Raw genomic sequence first — 24,887 nt, 5'->3', positions numbered from 1 at the left:
GGCTGGTGAGCCGCGACCTTTGTCCTATTGTGAGACTGTCTCTACCACCATTTTCTCTGAGCCGCCAATGGAGATCTGTATAGGAAGAAGGCACCATCTCCCAAATACATGGGTTAGCTAGCTTGCTGATGCATTGTGTATGTAGTCACTTTGCATATTACTCTGACTTGGGGTAGGCCCAGCTTTAGTGAGCGTGCAAAATACACAATTTCGATGACAAAGGCTACCACAGCTTTCACTAGCGGATAGGCATCTACGATGGCATAATAGCGGGAGTCAGGATGGAAACTTTTATTAATATAAGTGTAGGCGCAGCTTTCTTGTACCAAAAAATAAGCTACGCCTTAACCCGGTGGAGCAATAAGTCTTGACGTGTCTTAAATCAAAAACTGTTTCTTTATTTCATAGTTGCACAAAACGAACGAATTCCAAAGTTATATTTCGCTTTTTATACTCTTAGGTTTTTTCGCTAAAGTCACGTAGTAATAAATTAATAGAAATAATAGAAATAAAATAGTAATATGAAATTTATTATATTATTATTTTATTTCTATTTTTTTACCTATGTGACTTTACCGAAAAAACCTAAGAGTATGAATCTAGAATTTTCGCCTTTTACTTTATCACGTTATCACACGACCAAAGACTGTCCCACTCGTTCCATCTGGTTCTTCTCCTGGCTTCCCTTTTACACTGCCAGACCGGAAGTGACGTCATGTGTTCAACTAACGGAGCGTCTAACCAACGGAGGATTCTAAACAGTCCAAGTCAAGTACAGTAAAACCTTGGATTGCGAGTAACTTGGTCTGCGAATGTTTTGCAGGACGAGCTAAAATTTTAAATAAATATGAATTTGATAAACGAGCGAGGTCTTGCAATACGAGCAGTACGTGTGTTACGGGAGGGCAAACAAACACACAAGGGGTGTTTGCGCCCGCACGCGTAAGGATGCCTACATCCACGTCCGCAACGGTTAGCCCTGGGGGGCTGTGACGGCGCTGTGATCCCCCACGGCCCCACCCCTCGGGGGGGAGTTGCTATATAAGGCGGGGAGCCGGTGGGCTCGGGGTCCAGTATTACAGCTTAAACCAGTGAAGAGTAAAGACCAGCCCTGGGACTCCACTGGCTCGCTGTCCTTCTAAGGGCCGACCAGCTCAGAACCGATGCTCTTGTAAGAGCTGGTCTGGTAGGCTAAGGGTGCCGAGATTCTAGCTTGGCCAGAGCTGGATCAGCTAGCCTCCCCTAGCTCTCTAGTGGAGGACCTGGGAGCAGACTAGCGCTAGTGGTGTCTCCCTGTGTGTTACCCCTTCAAGTATTGTGTCCTGCCCTTTGGTTGAATAAATAAGTGCGGTGCTTTGAGTTACCCCACATATGGGTGGGTTTTCTCTGCGTCCTCCAGGTTTTTTTCTCCCACAAGCAAAACCACTCACGAATGGAATTTATCACATCACATGTAAGAATTCATAGTTGCAGCCAAACAACAACCTAAACGCACGTTTCTAAATGTCGAGGGAAAACCATGGAAAAATTCAAGGTGACCTTGGAGCGCCACCGAAGGGTTTCGAGCAGTGGGTGGGAAAGTGCTGATCTTCTGAGATCACATCAAGGGACATATTCAGTAGCTCTCTGATATACACTTCCGTGGGTTTTTTCTCTACCACGAAGGGTTGCACTGCTCGAGAGATCTGCATGAATACTTTGTCTCACGACATGATGCTGATGACAGCATCGGTATTAAATTGGGGGATATTATTTGTCTGTTGAGCACTAGCACTGTAATTGTTACAATATTCTCTTGTTGAATCAGTCAGTATCGGTTGATGGTGGGGTGGGGGAAACTCGGGCCACTTTTAAGTTCGCATTTGCTGCACCGCATTCTTTTGGCAAGCCCACGGGAAGAGTTTCACAGCATTTGTGTAACCCACCAACCCTAACCTCCACAGTGCTGGATTGGAAGAGTGCATTGCCACCACCGCCCGTCGTTTGCAATTCACGGTCCAGTGCAGGGCTTTTACCGATCTCGCGTCAAGCAGCACAGCAGCGCGGGTGGGGCTAAAAGCGCATTTAGGGGACTTGGCCTCACCAACAGCCGTGCAGGAAGGAATGGGCCTGGCAACAGAGAAAGGACACTTGCTCACACACCGTGTCCACTGCGCCACCACGTGGCAGAAGAACCCCACGACAGTAAGCCGACGATCCCCCAAAAATACGCGAAAAAAAACAATCGTTAACAGACACGTGATCTTTATGGCGGTACCCCGGGGTTCCAAATAATACAAACTGTCCGAGGCAATTAAATATTTTATTTCTGGGACACAATTTTTTTTCCAGGGGTGTACTTAACTCCGCGACTGGGATACCAATCAATCCGAAATCAGTGCTACTCCGCGATGTCGAAACGCCAAACATTAGCATAAAAAAAAATCGGTTATCGAAAAATTCTACTTTGAATAGTACATCGTGTACAGCTCGTCGAGATGAATCGATTGCCGCATCGTCGACCATCAACTGACATTATGCGAGATCCGGGATACTATGGAACCCTGGGGTAGCGCTATTAGGTCCATATAGTGCGGGCCGGATAAAGCACACGTTTCAAGCGGCACATAAAAACGTGTAAAACGCGCTCCGCCTTTGTGCGTTATGCAAAAAAAAACATCGGCAAAGGTACCGCCGGTGTTTTTCCTCTGCTGACGTACTTGCGTTGACTTGAACTCTAATTAAACCACAACATCATTTGGTGAAAAGCGGTGTTTCCGTATGTTCAAAGTTACTTAAACTGGGACACGAGTTGGACGGGGTTTTCCAAAAAATACTCCAGAGTAAGACTTTCCCACAATAGTTTAAAAAGGTAACCACTGGATTTTAAATAAAATGTAACATTAAATGTTCTTGCTGCCTACAACATTGCTGATTGTAACGTATTTGGTGATGCATTTCTGCTCAGGACAGAAATTCGGGACATTCTGTGAAACGAAATTGGCCTGGAGAAATTAGTGAACTTGAAATATGAAAATACGGGGTTGGAGAAGCAATTTGAGTACTTACTCTAATTCTGTGGCTCATGAAAACATAGTCGTCTCCCCCAAAGGGGCTGACAGCCATGGGAACCCACTGGAGAAGAGATAAGAGCATGAGAGGGGAGAGAAAGGGGTCGAATAAGCCCCACAACCCACAATCAGTTGCGTTTCGTGATGACATTTACTTGAATGAGGAATACAGTACCTTCACTTTTCACAGGGCGAGACGCTAGGTAGGGAGTGTGAGTCACTTGGAAAAATTGTGCACCTGCCAGCAAGTCCTTTCTTCTCTGCCAGTCCTTGACTGACAGGGCTGATGCTCTTAACATGATTAGCAATAAGACTGGCTCGAAAGGTGTTATGTGCATATTAAGGCAGTCACAGCACACGAGAGAATAATGGATTAGTCGGATCAAGCGCATTTCCCATCCGTGGCTTCTCAGTGATGTACGTATGCGTGGTGATTTTCTTATTCACACACCTAACCAAGTAACATGTGAAGTTGAATTTACCTAGAGGAGACCTAGACTCAGATGCCACCAATATATCAAGGCGTACAGAAACAAAATCCTTCGGAGCATTATCTGGCTAAACAGCCAATCAGTGCACATTATTAGTTGGGAGTGCAGCTGGTGCATCTGCCAGTCAACTTAGTGGCGGTCAACCTATTATAATACCTAAGAACGTGTCCCTCATCACCTGCAGCAAACAGGCCTTTGCCACTTGGCTTCAACGTTCAGCCAGACTACAGAACAAACTCCACGGTAGAGTTCTGCATCGGGTCAGGCACCCGTAAAAGCGGGTCCGAACCTAAATCGTTTCGACGGCTTGCCATTCGGGTGAGGGTGGGTTCATGGCGAGAACGTGGTATGCTGAGCGTGACCCGGGACTCGCACCCGAACGGCGAGCCGTAACACGACTTAGTTCCCACCCGCTTCTCGGGTACCCGACCCGATGTTCGGACTCTGCTCCATGGTGACAACACATTCCTGCGGAGGGAACGTTGGGTTGCTTGGTCAATGGCCAGGGTCAACGGCGACGTGGTGTATTCCGCAAATATGGCCGACTGTGAGGGCGGGCACAAGCCGGCGTGAGTAGGTTAAACGTTGAGTTTTATAAGGGCACGACGGAGTGGCCAGCCCTTCCCCACCCAGCCCCACCCCTCCCCACCCAGCCCCTCCCCACCCTCCCCACCCAGCCCCGCCCCACCCTCCCCTCCCCTCCCCACCCACCCAGCCCCTCCCTCCCCACCCAGCCACTCCCTGCACGATGGACACAATAATCCCCTGTGGGCTGGTGTAACCAGGAGGTTCCTACCAGTATTATGGCCCCTTTGCGGTGAATCAGGGTGTAACCAGGAGGTTCCTACCAGTATTATGGCCCCTTTGCCGGTGAATCGCAGCAGCAGCCGCAGTAGCTGCTGAATCGGATAACTGCTTTAAAAACTCTGAAATAAAAAAAAACGACTAATATTCACGTCTTCTTGTCCACAAAGTGGCCACTCTCACAGCATTTCCCATCCTCACACTCGAGAGTTTTGATGTAGATTCGACTCGTGGATTATGAAATCAGACAAATGGACATTTAGTACTGTGATAAGACAGCGTTTAATAGTAACACCGCACTTTATTATAGCTACGACCTGGCGTGCCTAATGCGGCAACATCAACAAGCGCCCACCCAGGCCCTCCAGACAATCACCTTGTACAGACAGATCTAAAACATCTTGAAATATATAAAAACAAATATAGCCATGACTTGTGTGTATGCTTGCTCGGTGGCTATCCGCTAACAGTTAAACAGCTTGTGGTTCACATGCCAACTGCACACTTACATGTTCACGGTATAACACTGCGCGTTGAGAGAGATAATAGGCTAAACAGCAGACTCTACATTAGCACGACAACTGCACATTTATACGGAGCCTTAAAAGCCACAGTCCAATCACTTTGTTGGGTCGATGCATAGAATGTACCGTAGTTTGCATTCTCGCGAGTTGTGCGTGGACATTAAGCCCCTGTTATTCGAAGGGCCTCGCCATGGGAATATGGTATGTAAGTGTCTGGGTCATGGTCATCAGTGGACAATCTCTGCCCCATTGCTCATTTGAGTTGATAAAAGATGTCTTATTGGATATATATAATAAGTCGATATGAAAGTGAGGATCATTGCGTAGACACTCATTTGAACCAACGCACGGTACGTAAAATGTATTTGGTACGCAGAGCATTGTGCAAAATACCCAAAATGCAATGCCTGAGTCAAGCCAAAGTTAGTGTCTGCACTCTCAAATTAACAACCAGAGCAAGTCTCATCTCAGTTGGTAATCCTAAGCCAGAGATGAAACGTCCACATACCCATCAGAGGTAAACGTATCTCCAAAATATGATCACTGTTGATGTCCTATAATCAGTCCGCAAGGGATGATGAGCCAAGTCTTACTCTGACTTGAACTCAATCTTCCAAAGCACACAAAGCACAATTCCACAACTCAACAGCAACATCTTGGTGGATTAAATGCAGTGACATATATGTGTGTATATATCCACACACACAGCAACATAATTACATTATTTTTTAACCCTGCCATAACAATATTCTCCCGTCATGATGGATGTTCTGCTGTTGAACTGAGACAGCTTTATAATGGGAAAAAAAGACAATTGTATTTAAAGAACAAATCTGTTTAACTGTGCTTATTATTTTTCACACGTTATATATAACACTGTAGAGCAGAAGATACGATACTGCCTGGCGTGAAAATCAGCTCCCTGCACAGTGGCCTACAATTTATTCAAGTACCAGGGTGAAGTGTCTATTTGAATGCCCAACGTATTGATAAGTAGCACCGCAATGACGGACATAATGATTGTGCGTGCAGAACACCGCAAATCGTGACCTTTCAGACATGACTTGCGACAGTTCAAAGCCACCTAACCTAAACGTGAGCTCACCCAGATCTTCCAAACATACCGCATAAGCTGCCAATTAAGCAAATGGATAGGGACATTCATTGACAGTCAGAAGCGGTATAACATAATGATTCAAGGGGGGTTGCGGTCTAGTGGAAAAGGGTGGGGTGAGGGGTCGCCCCCATCTTTTCTGAGAAACAGGGAGAGAGACACAGACAGAGACACGGAGTGACAGAGAGAAGCATAACTACAGAGGTAGCCAAAGACATGGAGAATGTGAGAGATGCAGCATGACACAGACATAGAGACGATAAGAGTTCGTAGTCAATGATTACTATTTAATTTCCTCCATTTAAGGGGGGGGGGTGGCAGTGTCTGAGGTGACAGATTTTAGGGGCGATACGTGCTCAGGTTTAGGTTTAAGTGTTTAAGTTCTGTCGCCACTTGCGTTCAACTATTGTACAAGCATGGATGTTGAAACTTCTTTCTCACCGTACGTCATCGTGGAATTTCCACCGCTGACTGGGCTACAGAGATGGGCATCTCCCCCCCGTGCCCACTGGGGCGTGAACACGCTTGAACTTGACTCTGTGTTACAAGGAATATCCAGAGGGGTCGGCAAACCAAAATAACAAGTTGAGCCATTTTTTCGAATTCGTTTTATAACAAAAAATATTCAATATTTCAAGAGCCGCAATGCACGTGGCAAATATGAGACGTGTGCCCCTTAAAGATTCGCATGCAGCTCTGTAGCTGCAGATTGCCGATCCCCGTGGCTTTCTCAACGGTGTCTTTAGGAAATCTCCGTGTTTCAGACCTCAAGATCGATGTAGTTCAGCGATAATTAGCTCCTGATGACCAATTCAACGGATGTCATATCATTTAGTCATGCCTAGTTTATTACATGGTGTGGGAAGGCTGACCAAAATGAATAGATTTGACTCTTTATGACATTGTAAAGAATGATAGGCGTGTATTAAAGATGCTTGAATTAAATATTCCAAATTATATTTCACATAAGTGTCGCCTGTGGGCTTTTTTTTACCTGCTCCGTCAGTTTTGCAGACAATGTCAGCCGCTTCTTTTTAGACAGCACATCTCTCGTTCAAATGCAAACGTGAAATACAAGCTCCCACTTCGGGCTTCAGAGAGTTGAGCTCACAGCTCTGTTCCAAAACAAGTTAGGAGATATTTTCAGTTGAATGACTCTGTGACGCCAACTACAACAACCACCACCAGGCATACGGCATGAACAGGAAGCTGCAAAATGTGTTTTTTCATGAGCATGATTACTTGCTGTTGATCGACTACTGAGTAAAGCGCACAAGCGTGCAAGTAGGTTTAGTCATGACGAGTTATGCCAACGTGGTGGTGCTTTCCGATGTGACCGCTTGCGGTTTGGTTATATAGCCTTGGTATCGGAGTCAGTGCACGACGCTTCAGCGGTCTTCATCGTTGACGATGCTCACGTCAATACGAAGCGAAGTCCACACGTAGCAATTCCCGCGTGTTTCTCATCTGAAGTTGTGCCCGCTTAAAAAATGGCACACCCAAAGTCGCATCGGGCGACGCTGTTATCTTCATCGAATTAGTGGCGCATGGCCTGGACGAGCCATTGAGCAGGCATATGACATCACAGTCGCCTCGAATTGTCCCCGTCAACAAGGCCACCTCCAAGTTCGCTCGACCTCGCTGTGTCTTGCTGCTCTACGACAGTTGCTACGTATGGACGGAGCTTAACGTGTCACAACACGAATTATAGCTGCATGACCTTGTGACATCATAACAACAGATTGTATAACATCTTATGGCCCTTTACCATATTATACCTTACCGTATCCTCCATACATTATGGCTTCAAGCCACGTAGCTTAAAATACGTACGATAAATATTATGCCATATGCAGTGCCATACTGCACTCATAGGTCACATGTACACGTGTGGCCGATCCTGTACACACGTTTGTGTATGCGCCATCATTTCACCGCTTCCCTCTTCGAGTTTAAATACGCTGAAATGCTAAACATAACTCGTCACATATAGCTTAACTGCTACCTGCACACATTAAGGCTTTAACGTATAGCACAGTATACATGTACATTTTAGAACATCCATGATGGGGAAAAAGCCAATTTTACTACTGCACACAGCGTACACATTGTCACGTGTTCATACTTCAACATTGACGCGTGCACAAATTCCATTATTTCTGTACTTATACTTTAGTCTTCCAATTAAAGTAAATTCCAATTACACCATCAGAATCATGTTGCCGCGAGATGAAGACAGATCCACTCAGAGCAGTGACTCACCCTGTTAAAGAACAGCTTCCAAACAATGTCACAGGAGGAAAGTACTTTTCAATTCCCTTCCACAGGGCTCATATCAATACTCGTTGGCCCACATGTTAATATGCCATGCAAAGGGCGTTTGTCAAATGGTAATCATACTTAAATAGATCATCCAAAAAGCTTGAATGTGTCATCATAATGAAACGCTAATTTAATATGCTGCGAATTAGGCTTGAGAACACGGTTGAATCATGGGTGACCGAGAATTCAAATACCCCATCCTGGAGATGCCAGGTCAGTATCAACCATGGAATTGGCACCATTGGAACCTCCTTTGCCAGTAGCAAACGATGATAATTGTTGTTTTACCCTTTTAACTGGCAACAAAACTGACACCTTTGAGTTGTGCGCCTTTTGGCGTCATCTGGTCCAACACCATGTGAGACTAGGCTCTAAGGAAAGCTGTCTCGGGTGTGGACCAATCAATTTCAAGGACAGTGCATACATTATCAGAGTTGTGATGTTTGTTTGCATTCCGACCGCAGGTATTGTGGTCAATGCAAACATTACTCCTTGTAAAAAAAGGTGTCAATTTTGTTGCCAGATAAAAGGATAAAAAAACAATTATCATGAAATTGGCACCCTGAGCCACCCAGCCAGATGTCCATAGATAACCTTAAGTTCTAAAATAAAGAAATTATAACCCTTAGCAAGCCTGTATTTTAAACATCAATAATAAATTTCCCTTCAAAGAGATTTAATGTCCCAGTTTGAGCGTTTGTTTTATCAACCTAAGAATGCATTTATATACGAGCTTAATCTTTGTATTATTAAGCATTGATCTGACATTTTTGTACCATATTGACGTGGAGGTCCTATGGTTTGACTTAAGAATGTGTGACCTCATGCAGAAATACAGACCTTATCTAAAAAAAGATTCCGTGATTCATACATTCCAACGTGAGCCTGCATTTTCATGGGTAATGGTGTTAATAAAATATAACAAAAAACATCCTGTTTTTATTATGGTTATTATCATATTTCAGATTTCACATAAATAATACTAAATGGGGAGGATCTTAGGAGTGAAACCAGTCCCATGTGTACCCAAGGTGGCCCGGTACCGTAATGGTCTTATTTTACAAAGTCAATAAACAATTAAGTACAAATATTTGTGGACAGCTTGTGTTCGCCTCTCAATCTTTGAGAGCACACAAACACCTCAAATAGGATTTGTACAAACGTCCTAAGCAGTACCCTCCTGCAAAAACAAGTCTCGAGACTCAACCTTACCAAGTCAAACAAGTGCATACAATGTACAAAACATCTGATCTGGTTGCATTGTGGCAAGTGTGCTCAACTCACAATTGCAAAGTTCTGAGTTCAAACACCGGATGCTTAGCCAATCATCTCTCCTGGGTTGCAAATCCACTTTGTCAAATGTGAACAGTGACTCTCGTATGCAGAAATGTGCCTATGTCACCGGAATTTGAAATATCCATGACTGGTTCAGGGTCACCAACGGATATGAACACCATCTCATTTGTAGCACCACACCTCTGGAACATTACGCACAATCGACTCCATCACTACATTCAAGTCACAACTCAAAAACACATCTACCTATGGGACCGTTTCGCCAGTATCAAAATTATTAAAACAACAATAGGCGTTACCCTTTCTTTGCGCTTGCATACAACGACTAACTCACAGCCACAACTTGCTTTCATTGTTTTAAAGTTTTACATAACTTTTAATTGTATATTTGTTCTCTCTCTCGCTGCGGTATAGAATTGTATATTATGTTTATGTTTATGGGTATTAATGTGATGGGCCTTTTGCGTGGCAGATTTGTGCCAAAAAGTCGCCACGTGTTTAACCAAAAATTAAATCGACTTGAACTTAACCATTCCACGCTTGTTTGAGAATACATTTAGTACATCGCTTGTGTCTCATTTACAATAATTACAGTGATGCAATACAGACTGTTAGCACCACCTTCATACACAAGTGACAAGTGAGCTTGGGGCGACGCACACGTTAGAGCAGCCACTTTAAGAGAAAACGTGGATTAGCTTTAGTAACAAACAAATATCCGCTGGCGTTCGAGAGAACGACTACTTCCCCACGTCCACGAAACAGCGATAACAACATGTGGCCTCGAGTCAGAGGTCGCAATTGGGTACCCGATACCCGTACTACCCGATACCCGGCTACCCGTTTGCGACCCTGGTGCGGCCGGGTACGGGTACGGGTAGGCCGTGAGTCACTGGTGAGTAACCGTTTGTCACTCATTTCCCAACGTCTTGTCTCTTCTCACAATTCAAGTTCCTAGAATTAACCCACCCGCGCCTGCAACATGGCTTCATCCCAGAGGTCGCAATCGGGTACCCGATACCCGTACCCTACCCGATACCCAGCCGGGTACGGGTAGGGTACAGGTACGGCCGGGTACGGGTACCCGTTTGCGACCCTGGTGCGGCCGGGTACGGGTACGAGTAAGGAATCAAAACCCGTTTGCGACCTCTGCCTCGAGTACAACCGCTATTCTAAAGTTGCGTGTCTCGATCGTTTCTAAGCACCACGCGATCACTCCTAATCATGCTAACAAAAAAAACCCTGTCCTCCAATTCCAAACTGACAGCATTGCTGATCATTTGGGGCTGATACACATTGGTGGGAGCACAGGCGTTGACGTCAATACCTTTTTGCAATATTTGGTGTACCTGTACAAGTCTCCATTATTAACATCAACATTTTGAAATTTTATATTTTAGTGTCGTCATTTTACAAAATGTTATAAATATATCTTATAATCGCGTATTCCGATGCACACTTTTACCCTTACATGCAGTTTTTAATTTTGTGTTAAATATAAATGAATTTTTATCTATTTTATTTTACAAAAAAACGACCACTGTTTACGACACTATATGCATTATTGTATATCGTAAAACTTTGTTGACGCTTCACCAATTTCGCTAATTAACAAAAAAAACGATTGTGTGAATCGATGTGGTTGCTCGACTTTGTGTGATTAAGGCCGATTGTGTTTACAGGTAGACAGCAGGACGTGCTGCAGATATCTTCGCCACAGCAGCAGTCAGCACCTGTGTTTTTTTCTTTCTTTATGTGACACAAACGTCAACCTCCCCCGGTATCGGGTGCCAGTGCGGGGGGGGGGGGGGGGAATAAGACGCGTCCACGTTGTTTGCCAGCGCGTGCGATAGGCGACGGGGAGAAGGGCGGACATCTCTCTACCCAGCGCCACGCGGCACCGGATGCTCACAGCCAGTGTGCCAGTTAAACAAAAATAACACCCTTGTAGCTGCGCCAGTCTGTGAATAGGTTTAATTGCCGAAGTTATTATTCTCATCCAGGTGACACTGACCCAGAATGCTAGAGTCACATAATGAAAGTTAAAATCGCTCTCTTTGGGATTGACTCAGCCCTGCATCCCCTCTGGGATTGATCACGTGAGCTATATACTTTGTGGGAATTTCCAACAGTGGGACAAGGATGGCATTGGGGGGTGAAAATCACCCCGGGCTCGTTTTGAGTGGGAAGCTGCTTTTTTCCTTGTGGGTTTTTACTTTTACAAAATGTAATTTAAATCTGTTATGCATGTTGAAAATGAACATTACAATAGATTTAAACTCAATAAAAAAAATTATTTTGGAAATCAGCTCAAAGTACAATTTGCCACAAATTATTTTGAAGTACAGCCAAGTACCATACAATTAAACACATTATAATTAAATTGAAAGTGTCTCCCCGTTCGAATGAACAAAGGGTTGAAACGCATTTCCATTAGCAGTCCTGAGCCAGTTGTAGACAATCCACAATCCCATGGTGTGGGCAGTGTCATTATCGGACAAAACCCTGTTGACTTCTCACAGTGATACATTGAAAACTAATTTCTTTATAACTGCTTTTTATGTTTAGTTTGTTGTCCTATTCCCGCACCTCCGATTAGCACGGTTGGCTGCGTACGGTGCGAAAAAAGTCCAACATACATACGTGATATTAATTTCTCACATTCAACTGACCCCACAGAGAAGATGGCCTGAGTCAACCCCTGGACCCATGATTTCAACCTTACGATTGTGAGTCCCGCACTTAACTACAGCTACACCTCGCCAGGTATATTATTGTTTCACCAAAATGTAGTTGCTACTTATATTTTAACTTTACATTATGGCTATATTCCATAAAACAGTTGCATACTCCTGTAAATGAAGTCACAGGGTCAATAACAGGGCTTAATTTCAGCCTTAGCTGTTCAGGGCTGAGCTCCAGAAAATATTCCCCCCCCCCACCCGCCCCTCGGGCGTTGAGGGGCGGGTGGGGGGGGAAATGATAAATTAAGCCCAGGTCGTTAACGTATCTTTCACAAAACTGCGTTGGTGCACCATAGTTATCCCACTGAGCTCAATGGCGAGTGCATTGACAATTTTCTGACCCAGTTGTCATCCTCAGTTGCACAGATTTAAAACGGCACCACGTTATTGTATCGAACACTGCGACTCCGGGTCTCTGAGCCGCCCTGTCAGTCCAACGTATTATATTACAATCAGGGTTTTCTATTTCATGAGTGACCTCCTAAGTAGCTCCTTGTAAGGTTTAATTTATTCCATGACATAGGAGCTCTTTGAACCTTTAAAGGATCAGTTAAAACACTGCCTGTGCCAAACATTTACACAATATTGGTTGAGCCACTCCCGTTAATGTTCAGCACAATTGGACTGGTGTGATCACATTCTCATAAGGATCCTTTAAAGGTACTCATGCACCACCGTTCCACGATCAGCTCACCCTACCAAGTAGCAAGGCTGAAATCCCAATGAAGGGTCAACATTAATGTAGCACCGTTTGCATTGACAATGTGCACCTCTATGGATAAGAGGATCTGATACAGTGAGCAACGGAGCAGAAATTCCATAACGTCACTGCTTCGCGGTGACAATTCACATTGACAAACATTTAGAATCAGGTCAGCTGGTGATTCTAGCCTCGTGTGTGCAGCTTTTTAAAGTATAGAGACCCTTTCTACAGCGTATCACCCCAACCAGCAAGGCCCAGAATCCTTACACAGTTTGGCCACAACATCTAAGTCGCCCTTGAAAAAGAGACTTCTAGTCTCAATGGGCTCTTACCTTGTTATATATAAAAGTAATGTATAGATCTATCTACCCATCTATCCGTTCACTGCTGATAAATTGAATTTAAAGTAAAAGCAATGTCCCACCCAGAGTGTGGTTAAGAGGAAGGGATTGGAGAGGAATGGATCGGCTGATCCTTGTCAAACGCAATCACACTCCTGGTCCGGGTGGTGGGGATTACAAAATGAAATGTGATGTCCGAGGAAGTCGACGGTCAGTCGCAAAGACCCTTCCAATCCCAAACGGGGTCACCACAGATATATATATACCGCACACGCAGCAGTAAATACTGGAGTATCGAGTCTGCCCTGGCTTTGACTAAAGGAGCCCGGTCTCAAGATGAGGAGCTCTACCTGCCAAATGTGGATTTTAAAAGTCCATTGAGTTCTACCATTGGCCCTCCAATGCCAGTTGCGGGCACCATTTGTTGAGATCTAACTACCGCAAGTTGTGTTCCACTAATATGTATTGAGTTACACGACCGCTAACCCTGTATGGAGTTCCACCAGCACATTTCGAGCTCTAGAAACAAACGGTCCCGAATATTCAGCGGCGCTCAACAAGTTGTAGCTTGACCTCAACGTGAAATCACACACATGAACGAGTGAGATCTCAACATGTGATAGGTGCATCCTAACATCTCCACGTGGAGTGGCGTAGTCTCAATGTGCAGAAATCCAGATATTAATGAGTCGCAGCCACAAGTCTGTGGGTACTTATGGATCTCGATGGGGCAATGGATTTTTTTTGCCAAATTTTGACTATAATCTCTCGCAATTGCTCACCTCGCCTGAACTGATATTGTGGGTTTAAAATACGCTATGGCAGGACATTTGTAGCCAGTGTTCAGGTGACAGCATGCCTTGTTGTATGACATGCCATCTTATAATGTGGGTGATGGGACCTTCAGAAGTGATTCACCACCACAAGTGGAATATTCTCATGTACATCCTATCCATGCATGGTCACATGGTATATGGTCAGAAATTATTGGAATTAAAACTGGATTTTGGTTGTACATTTAACATCCAACCATACCCCATACCCCCCAATGTGAGTACAGATTCGCTGCAGCCTTAACATACAAATATAAGTCGTCAAATCTTTTGCACATGAATTGCATTAGAGTACAGAAAGGCTCAGGACAGCACCTGCGCTTGTTCAGCGCTGCTTGACTTAAATGCTGGACACACTGGGCGATGGGACAGGTGGCCAGCACACGCATTTTTTCTGGCACAAATGTGGTTCATGGCTGGTATTGGTTGAACATTATCAACGAAATACTGTAAATTTAATCGAAAAACGTATTTTAAAAAAATGTAAAAGATGGAAACAAATTTAAGAAATTGCATGTTTCTTCTTTTACTTAGATCACGCCTGGACCCCCCCACACCCAATTAAGTCCCAGCATGCATCGCGTACACATAATGGCGGACACTTATTACTTCCGCCTCGTGGTATATTCACAGCGACATCAAAATGCTAAGCTACCACTTGGCACTAGCCTAACATGCAGGCGGAAAGCGACGCTGGTATTGTACAAAACCTAATTGCTGTTGACGCGTTGTTGTCCATTGCTCGCGTCGGTCAGTGTTGGTCTCCTTGACCGTACCTTTGGAGTCATGGAATTCCCACCAGCTGCTCAAGGACGCCGTTTGAGCAGGGTGACACCTTGAACTTTTATTTAATCTGCATTGGTCTCAGCTGCATAGCTGCGCAGTCCAGAGGAGGAGTAAGAGATAAGCGGCCACCTCATGAATGGAGAATCAACGTTTTCCTGAGAGGTGTATTCTATAAACAACTGCTGGTGGTGTTTGCCAGGATAAAAGCAATACTCGTAGACTGATTGAAAAACACTGAAAGCTTATGAGAAGCACCTTTTTAGCGTCTATCGGCCACGAATTGTAATGCATTTGCTGCATAAGTTTGGCAAGAAGTGCCAAAGTTGCTCAATTTGGTGAACTGCCCACAATTTCCCAAATACCACATCGTCATTTCACCAATGAATACCTCTTATAAACACCTACGCACTAAGCGCTCAGCCGAGTTGGGAGAGCTTTCTGGAACAAATGCAAAGGTTTAGCTGCTTTTTTGCTGTCTAGGTATAATTTCTGTTCAAATATTCTCTCCCGCTCCAACCACGACGAGGTCGATCATTTGTATTCCAGTCAGGGGTCGACAGCCTCTCAACTTTCCTGGCTCAATGAGTACCACTTTGTGCAAAGTCCTACGAATATACTGGCCTCTGCACCAGCAACGTGGGACTGCATCCACTTGCTCAGGGCCACCACCAGAGATGAGCACCGCTTGAGCGAGAGACTTTTGACGAGATTTCAGATTCATCACTCCGATGGGACGAAAGGCCTCACTCATTTTGACAAAATAGTATAGGCACTGTCTTTAACAGCACTCTAAAGGAGCATTGTGGTTGGAGTGTCCGAACCACTCGGCAGACATTGCTCACGTGAGTTTGTGCCCCCCAATGCGTATCCTCAGTTTCTCACTCTCCTATCCGACAATGCGCTTTGTAGTTTCGTCTCGCGACTGGTGGCCCCCTCTAAGAGTCTGGGGGAATGTGCCCGCCGTGTTCGAGCGTTCATGGCTCGAAGGGCCCGACAAAAAACTCGTGGAAACGGGACCCGCGCGGCTGCAGGGAACACGAGGGCGGTGTGAGTGCAGACACCCGCTCGTTTCAGTGATGTTAGGCAAGCAGGTGTCACATGTCCCTACATCTGAGAGTCTACGCATACAGCAAGCACAAACTTCGACTCGCAGCATCCCCGACCAAGAGTAATCCTGCCGAACTCAGCAAACTAGTGCTATGAACCATTAAGGTTCTGCCTATATATTCATTGAGTGAATATAGTCAATTATGCAAAACTATTGGGCTTCTTCGCATATGTGCATTGACCCTTGCTTGCCAAAATTACAACGGCAATGCTGTATTTGTGGCACCAATTTCCAGACTTGTTCCTCGAAGCCTTTTCTGCACAAAATTGTCACGAGGTTGAAGTCGAAGCCACTCTTTGCTGGTTCCATAACGGCACCGCTAAGTCAGGCCGTGCCCGTAGTTTACGGCTCGATGGCAAAAAAGCGCCTGTGCAATACCCACGGCAAACTGAGCATTGCCAAACCCAAGGCGGAGCGGTGTGCACCGCTCCGCACCCTCTGGCCCCATCGACGTTAACAGCGGCACAGCGGCTCACATCGCTGCGCCTTCGGTCACTGCCCCGATGCTTCTTCTTTTACACCATCAAACTTGCTGCTCAGCATTGAGCAGTAGCCACTGGCTGCGCAAACTAACTTCGAAGCGATGTTAGGTCCCACTTGGAACGTTCACACGTCGAACGTTTACACCGGTCATCCGGCCTCGAGGGATGGCTGTCCGTCACCGTAGAGATGTCGACTCCGTACCACTGGCTCGGGGGAGATGAGCGCTGTCCAATGCGTGTTTGAACACGGTGGTGGTGGGAGTTGGGGGGACACACACTTTGATTTGAGTACAGAGGCAGTCAGGTGGCTGACAATCGACAAACACTGCTCCCGTTGAGTATCTGGAGACCTCAGAGTGAATTCGCCTTTCAAGGCAAAGAAACCTCTACCGCAATTCCACCTTCCTGTCGCGGAGAACTCAGGCAGAAGACGCGCTGTAAACGCCGGCAATGAAATGCAGCCAACAACCGACAATGCGATATTTTGCAATGGGGAGGAGGAACAACCAGTTTGGGGGTGGAGCAAACTAGCCCGTGAAATGCTAGCCCTACCCCTAACCAACCGAGCTTTGTACTGGTTATTCCACTACCCTTAACCCTATGTCTGCAACTTCATCGCATGCCCTGTTCATTGTATTGTTTCACAGCTTTGGCGGGGTCACAGTGCCTTGGTGTACGGTAGTTTTGGCGTCCTGACCAATAGGGGAGTACAGGGGGGGGGGGGGGTGCCATCAGTTCTCTTCAGGGCCCACTTGGCCTCTGACGGGAGGCACATCAGGTCTGCTGTACGTTACCATTACCATGACGTCCGGTGCCCTCGGCAGGACCTGCTCATGCATTAACGTCGACTCACCATTAGGGGGCTCCGTCTTACACCAAAAGTTTGGCGGCGCTTTCCCGACAATGTGGCAAAAGAGGAATTTACCACCACGCACTCAGGGCCGCCAACACTGCCAAAGTGTACAATTAGCGGGGTTTGTGGCGAGATCTAAATGCATCGGATGTTGCTGTTCTGGCATTGATCAAAGTCACTAACACGTATAGTTTCTCTAAGCTGGTGGCAATGGTTGTTTGTCTTTTGAATTGTTGAATTTTAATACATATTTCTTTAAATAAAATGTAAAAATGTAACCAATTGGTACATGCCAAGTAACAATAGTCTACACATTGATAATAGAGTAATCACACAGTATTACTTTGGTAATTTTGATGACAGTAAAGGGTTATTTCTACTGTCTTACTCCCCGCCACTGCAAGCAAAAAGGTTCTATGATAACCACCCTTCGTAATTAACCTCTGCTACGCACTGCACGCCTACTTTATAGCATCCACTGTGGAACACTGTATGTGCAAGACACCATTTTCTTAGCCACCCCCCCCCCCCCCCCCATTTTAACCCAAACGTAAAATGTAACATTTCATTAGGGGGAGGTACCCAGTGTGGGGGTGGGGGGGGTGTACCAATTCCGGTAGGGGTATGTGCCTACCCTCATCCTCACAATGCAGTAGAAACGGCAGGTGGTATTGGCATGACAGATAAGCAAATCCTCCACCTGTGGACAATTCCATGAATCGAATGTTCTTGTTGGAGCAAAGTTCTAAAATGCGTTCATTTCGACGTGCTCAGCTCTCGCGTTTCTGTTTCTATACTTTGCAAGTCTGGCACGGTGACCTGTGCAGCATTTGCGTCACGTAGTTTAATTTGGTAAGTGCTTCCGAGGATTCGAGAAGATGCCGCTGGTAGCAACGGGGCTCAAACGGTCGCCGTGGGCCGCGCCAACGCCACCACCGCCGCCGCCTCCTCCTCCGTCTGCACGTCTGGAGGCTCCAGCCCTGTGTGCAGTGTCACCTGAACAAGAAGGCACGGGGCTCCTGTTAGCAAACACCTATTAAGGCCATAAGACATACCTGCCCATACCTGATGCAGGCCCCTGCACACAACTGCACGTGAATTGTTCACGATCATACGGAAGAAGTTCAACATACATGCACGTGTAGGTTGTATGTATGTTGTTGAACTTCTTTCGCACCGTGCGTAGCCAGCCGTGCTAATCGGAGGTTTGCACATCATCAGCCCTCAAACCTTATATGCCCCTGTCATCTGAATTATTCTCTTTTTGTCACCGATTTGTAAGCACCTGCACGTTGCGGTTGAGGCTGATGGCTGGGAAGAAGATGCCCTGCAGGTCATGGAAGGCCACGGGACCCTGCGGCTCATCATTGATGAAGAAGGCGAGGATGCGTCGCGTCAGGTCGAGCAGCACCCCGACCGTTGCGCCCTTCGCGATGCCGCCCTCCGTCCTGCGGCGAGGGCACAAGCGGGCACACGAAGGCAAGTTTCAAGTTTATTGAGTTTAACGAGGTGAGAACTCAATGGGAGAGAGTGAGCGACCGGGCACACCGAAGTGACGAAAGCAAGCAACGTGTGAACAAGTACAGTACCGCAATGGAGCAAACAGAAATAGGATAAAAAAACAGCCACGTTACAGAAGAAATCGAAAATGGCGTACAAACATCAACAATTTTACGTACAGAAATACCTTTCCGGGAACAAAAGTTGACTCGGACATGCTCATTTGCAAAACCATTCACGGTAAAATTAAGTTACGTAAACATCAGAGACCCTTCACTTTGCCTAAGAGACGCGTGAGCGGTGGCTCCCGGCCTGCGATCCGCGAGCCTCTGCTCCTCGACAAGGCCGTGGGAAAGGGGTCTGCGGAACCGTTGCAGATACTCCACTGCGATTTTATTTATTTTTCCCCACAAAAAAAACACAAGATTACTTTACCCGTCCTTTGCACGACGACACACATGTAATGCAATGCTCCACGACACAGCTGGCCATTGAGCGAATCTGCCGATTGTCGACATTGGTCACCCCCTCAGCATGCGAGCGTGGTGAGGGTGTTTACCTGTGTGTATGCGAGTTGTTGTGCATGAACCAACTCCGGTTGTTGTCCACGTACATGGCCCAAGCCCGATCGTCTTTACCTGGATGCACACAAACACATATACTTCAGATTCCCCCGTTCAGCCTCATGGTAGATGGCAGCAACGAGCGCTTTAAGCCTCGTGCGCCTTTTAAGTTGCTGCTCGCTTGTTTGGCTGGTGTATTTGCCACTTCGTCCGGGCCACCCGTGTCTCGTCAGCGCTGCTCTTAATACACCGCATGAGTGACTCATTTAAGGGCAAGTCAGCCTAGGGAATGGTCAGGACAGGCAAAAAAATGCAATTAGCCACACCTGTATGCACGCAAGCACACATGGCTGGGAACGAAATGCAGGTGGCCGGGATTGCAGAGAAATGCGATCAATCGTTGCAACACCACTCCACAGGCGCACACTAAGCGGGGGAATGTTCTCCACTGCACTGCACTAATACAAAGATGAGCAAATTCACTCCATTAACGGTCTGCGCGGTGGGGTGTTGGCGCACGCCTGCAATCCAGCACTTTGGATCGCACACGCAGAAATCGATGTGTGATTCCCTCTTGGAGGGCTTATTAAGTATAATTGAAAGAGGAACGCGAGTACTACTTTGTAAGTACTATTTCTATCAATGTGTGCATTTTCTTTTTACACAGTATGGGTAGGAAGTCTCTGCAAAACAAGGTAAAGGAGCAGCCTTGCAATATCCTGCTCATGCCACTCTAAGCAGAAGGGTCTCCATATGAGGGAGCTTCAGAGGGCCGCCCTAGAGGGTATTTGGCCTACTACTCTTTCACACTAGCAGTGAACCCAACTACGCTGCTGGGTGGACAGAGGCAGGAGGGAGGATTTAGGAAACCTCTCCATTCATTCATCTACCACACCGGGAGATCGAATCGGACCGGTGTTCTCTGCGTTGCAAGTCCAGTGTGCAGCTGATCGTTACAACCACGGCACGGCCCGCCACTTCATCGTCGAGCCATCCCTGGAAGTGGGTCGACCACCAATCCACGAGTTCGAAGCCCACCGCACGCACCCACCCACCCACCCAGCATCGCGTCCCTCGTGACGTCGAGGCGCGCGACCCCGAAGGCGGGGTCTGGGTGGTTGTCGTAGCGGTCGACCGTCACCTCCCAGTAGTGAACCCCGCGCGTGAACCCCGCCGAGCCCAGCACGACGCGCTCGTCGTAGCTGCTGCACGACGCCGTCAGGTTCCCGTTGCTCAGGATCACGTCCTGGTGGGCGGAGCTGGGGTCCAGTGAGAACCACGCCACTTTGGAGGGTGGCAAAGCGGAGGAGGAGCAGACACAGTACGTATAGGCCATAAAGTACGTGGAGTCAAGATCAAGATTAGAGTCACGGTCAAGGTTAGGGTTATCGTCGTGGGATTAGGATTATGATGTGGATGGGGTTAGTGTCAAGGTAAGGGTTAGTGTTAGTACCAGGCTAAAGTTAGGTAGGTCACAATTAGTTCAAAGTCGAGGTTAATGTTAGGATTTGGGTTAGGATTTGAATGTCAATGGTATGGTTAGGATTTGGGTGAGAGATGAGGTTCGTATCAAGCCAAGAGTCAGGGTTAGTGTTATGGTCAGGCCACCAGGGTCAGTGTGATTAATAGTTTAGGGTTCAAGTGATTGGGTTACACGAATCGGTCAGGATCAGGTTGATAGTTCAGGTTAGGGTCAGGTTGAAGATTCAGGGTAACAGTTAGGGTTAGAGTTATTAGGATTACCGTCAAGTTTAGTTAGAGTTATGCACAGATTTAGGGTAAGTTTAAAAGTCAGGACCAGGGCCAGGATTGTGGTCAGGGTCACCGTTAGTGTCGGGGTCAGCGCTACCCTCGGAGGTGTGCAGCACCACGGTCTTGCTGCAGGGCCCGACTCCAGCTTTGTTGAAGGCCTTGACGCGTGCGCTGTAGGTGCTGCTGAAGTGCAGGCCATCCACGGTGCACAGCGTCTCCGTGCCCACGTACACCTCCTGCAGACACAGCGCGTGTCTACTAGGGTCGCCAAACCTCCCAGATTGGCTGGGAGTCTCTAACCACAATTTGCATCGATCTCTGGGTGACGAGTGACAAGAATTTTAAGAAAATTTATTAATATAATGAAAGTGCATAATCAGTACGGATATTCATCATTGTTCAAAACTTTAATGGTGTCATCTTATTGCATGTTTTCTTTCTTTTGGCAGTCATGTTGGAAAAATAATTCTCCTGGAATAGCTCCAGTGAAAGTTGGCAACCCTACATGTGTCCTAGTGCATTTCTAGCTAAATATTAATCTCTCAAGACCGAAGTGTACTCCATCATTTTTGTCCTTCCCCCGCACCATCGATTAGCACGATTGGCTACGTACGGTGCCATAGAAGTTCAACGTACGTACAAAGCATGCCCTGCTACTGCAATTATTTCCCAAATCACAAAATTAGCTTTTTTCACTTAATTATAGAAAATCCAGCTTACAAGGGGCAAGTGTGTCAGCCCACTACGAAGTGTTTTTTAGAAACACAGTGCGAGATGTGCATTGGCAGTGGGACACAAAAGTGGCATCCAGAAGTCAATCATCACAGAAAATACGGTAAAGCCCAATCATGGGAGACTTTGCAGCAATATACCTTAAGGGGGTGGGGGTGGGGGGGTTAGGAGTTGACTGTGCAACAGCTGAGAGATATAACAAATCGGATCTGGTCCGTCTCCAATATCTTCCATACCCGCGTGTGTTGGCAGTGATGTATCGGCTAAGACCAAAACCACGGCACCATCATCGTTAACATTGCCTCGTGGCGACGGTCGGTCATGAGGTGTAATTGGTCTCCCCACGTCGGTGTCGTCACTCCCCCTGAATTCCCCCTGCCTACGCTTTGCCGCCCATCCTGGATTTTCGAGTCAGCCGCCCCTGTGGAAGCTGAAAAATCTTCCAGAAACATTGAAGCTAACATTTCCGCCAGTTCGTCAGCTACACCATAGGTCCCCCCTCGTCCTGTATCATGAGATATTCTTAATTCTCCTGATATGCGCCGTGTTTGTGTACCGAATAGGTCAGGGGTTGACAACCTGCGGCTCTTTAAGGACTGCTTGGTGAGGCTATTAAGGACCACCATCTCGTATTCACACGCATTGCGGACCTTGAAATATTGCGGGGTTCTTTTGTTATACCTAATTCCAAAAGTATGCCTCTTCTTGTTATTTGGGTTTTCCGACCCCTGTAATAGGTGGAAAACCCAACCCTGGAGGCTCTCCCACAACCCCATGTCACGTGCGGTCCCCGGACCCTGAATAAGCCCTCGGTGCCATCGTCGAGCTCCAGGACGTATCCCTCGATGTTGGCCGGTGACAGCGGCGACGCCTTCCACGACAGCGTGGCGCTGTTGGTCTGCGTCGAGCACTCCTCCAGCTGCAGCAGTGGGGCGGCCGGCACGGCCGGCTGGGCTGCTTTGGGAGCAGCAGGGGACACGGCGTACGGGAAGGCAGGGACGGGGAACGCGGGCGGTTACGGTAACACACACGGCAAGAACTCGTTTAAAGCGGTAGATGCGTTCCTGAAAAGCGAAGCGTTACACTGGGAAAAAAGCGTTAAACCGAAAACAATTTCCTCATCTATGACGTGACGATAAAGTTTGTCGAGATGCGACCTAAGCACGCACAGTGAGGTGGCGGGACAAATAACTAAGAGTACGCCACCGCGTAACTGTATCATTCCACGTACTGTATCGCACCGCTCAGCCGCACAACTCAAGAAAGTAATTCGTCGTTAGCTTCTCTTAAACCCGCGTTATAATGGTGCGTGGTGAGCCGGGTTCCACGTTATAATGTGCCCGTCCCGTGTCATGCGGAAAGTGTTTCCTCGTGGAAGAACCCGCGTGATAGCGAACACCCATTTGCTGAACACGCACTTAAGCGAGGAGTTACCATATAAGGAAGGGCATGTCAAGAGAGTACTGTAGAGGGGGAGCAGAGGTGCAGCGGTTAGCACACAAACCATGTGCTCATCTAAGTTGGGTGGCTGCTCGCTGTGCAGTGAGTCATAACTAACAGATATCTAATGAATTACCCACCTCTGGGAGCAAACTTAATTCAATACAAATACAAACAAACGCGGTGGGAGCGGTGGCACATCGTGGTTAGGGCACGGCACTATGAACCCGGCATCCTACTGGCGAGTGGCTAAGACTAGTTGTGAGTGGTAATCTGAACGCGTCCTGGACACCCTCTGTGCCAACCTGCAGTGACCAGCGTGGTGAAGTACGGTCAACCTAGCCCCATGACTGACACAAGGAGACCCTCGTCTAAGCAGTGAATAGTCAAAGGGCGAAACTATATCATGTCCACAGTGGCAGGTGTAGGGAGATTAGCACAAGCACAAATAACCAAAATTCTTAAGAAATTATGCGAGGCACGATTTATGTCTCTGCTGGGACATCTCGCCAACGCACAAAAAGGCCCGGTCACGCTCTGCCATCTGCTGCTCTGCTGCTGAACACCAGTTTCAGATTCTCAAAACGTTCAAATCTTTTGTTAGGAGTCGACTCAACTCGGCATCCCTCTGGGTCAATAAATGACCACATTGTGGGGAGTCAACGGTGGTTGTGCTATGAAGAAAGTGTCCCCCCCCCCCCATAATAATGTGGTATTTCAACCACTGGCTCATTTCCAACAGGACGCCATGCCATATGCTGTTTTGTTAAAGGACACGCGTTGACTTTGACATTACTGTTTTTTTACTTAACTCAGAATATTCCATAGCTGACGAATTAAAATGTCAGCTTCGATGTTATGCGATGAGCACTCTTCTCAAAGCATGTGAGCAGAACTCCACCGAGTTTGTATGACAGGCCTCCATCCTGAACATCACTTCAGAATTCGTTCTTTGACATTGCAGAGGCCGCAGGAATGTGGACTTTCTACCACCGTCTGAAGGCGGCCAACGAAGTGTTGCCCCCTTGTTCGTTCGAGCAGCGAGACACTTTAACTTTGGCTTCGTGAAAGGACAAAGCGCCGAGGGGGTAGGTCTTCTGAAGCAGCGGCGGCGGCAGAGGTGTCAGACCAAGACGAATAAAGCGGCTTAGGGCTCCTTCGCTCCTCTGGCTCTGGCTCGAGAGTGCAACGACTCTGTCGTGCATCTCCCGCCCAGAGCAGAAAATCAATTGCACCAAATAAATCAGTTTTGTGGGGAGGGATAGAGCGCTGTAATCCACAGGCGGGAGTGTGTGGGGCGTGCGCCGCTAGCCCTTGGGTCATTACAGCAGGGACCATTTATAACGCGGCACTGCGGTTTCGGTTCCCTGAAGCCACACAGCTCCTAGGGTTGCAACTGTCGGTTTCACGGTTATTAATATTTTGTAGCTCAGGGTGTATATTTTTTTG

General features: G+C 46.9%; 1 protein-coding gene across 1 annotated transcript in view; it reads right to left on the bottom strand.

The window, feature by feature from the left end:
- Positions 1-4,647: 4,647 nt before the first annotated feature.
- LOC133347242 (E3 ubiquitin-protein ligase TRIM9-like) overlaps positions 4,648-24,887 on the bottom strand; it is a 64,797-nt gene continuing 44,557 nt past the window's right edge. The window contains exons 8-13 of the mRNA XM_061559350.1: positions 22,795-22,952; positions 21,340-21,502; positions 20,574-20,798; positions 19,511-19,589; positions 18,737-18,899; positions 4,648-18,447 (exon numbers count right to left, since the gene is read on the bottom strand). Of these exons, the coding sequence (XP_061415334.1) occupies positions 18,352-18,447; positions 18,737-18,899; positions 19,511-19,589; positions 20,574-20,798; positions 21,340-21,502; positions 22,795-22,952 (884 nt within the window). The 3' untranslated portion in view covers positions 4,648-18,351. The remainder of the gene's footprint in view (positions 18,448-18,736; positions 18,900-19,510; positions 19,590-20,573; positions 20,799-21,339; positions 21,503-22,794; positions 22,953-24,887) is intronic.

Source organism: Lethenteron reissneri, chromosome 25 (assembly GCF_015708825.2).
Source record: "Lethenteron reissneri isolate LAM-NWPU_2019-01 chromosome 25, ASM1570882v1, whole genome shotgun sequence".
Lineage (NCBI taxonomy): Eukaryota > Metazoa > Chordata > Hyperoartia > Petromyzontiformes > Petromyzontidae > Lethenteron > Lethenteron reissneri.
This window is presented reverse-complemented; position numbering and strand designations above follow the sequence as displayed.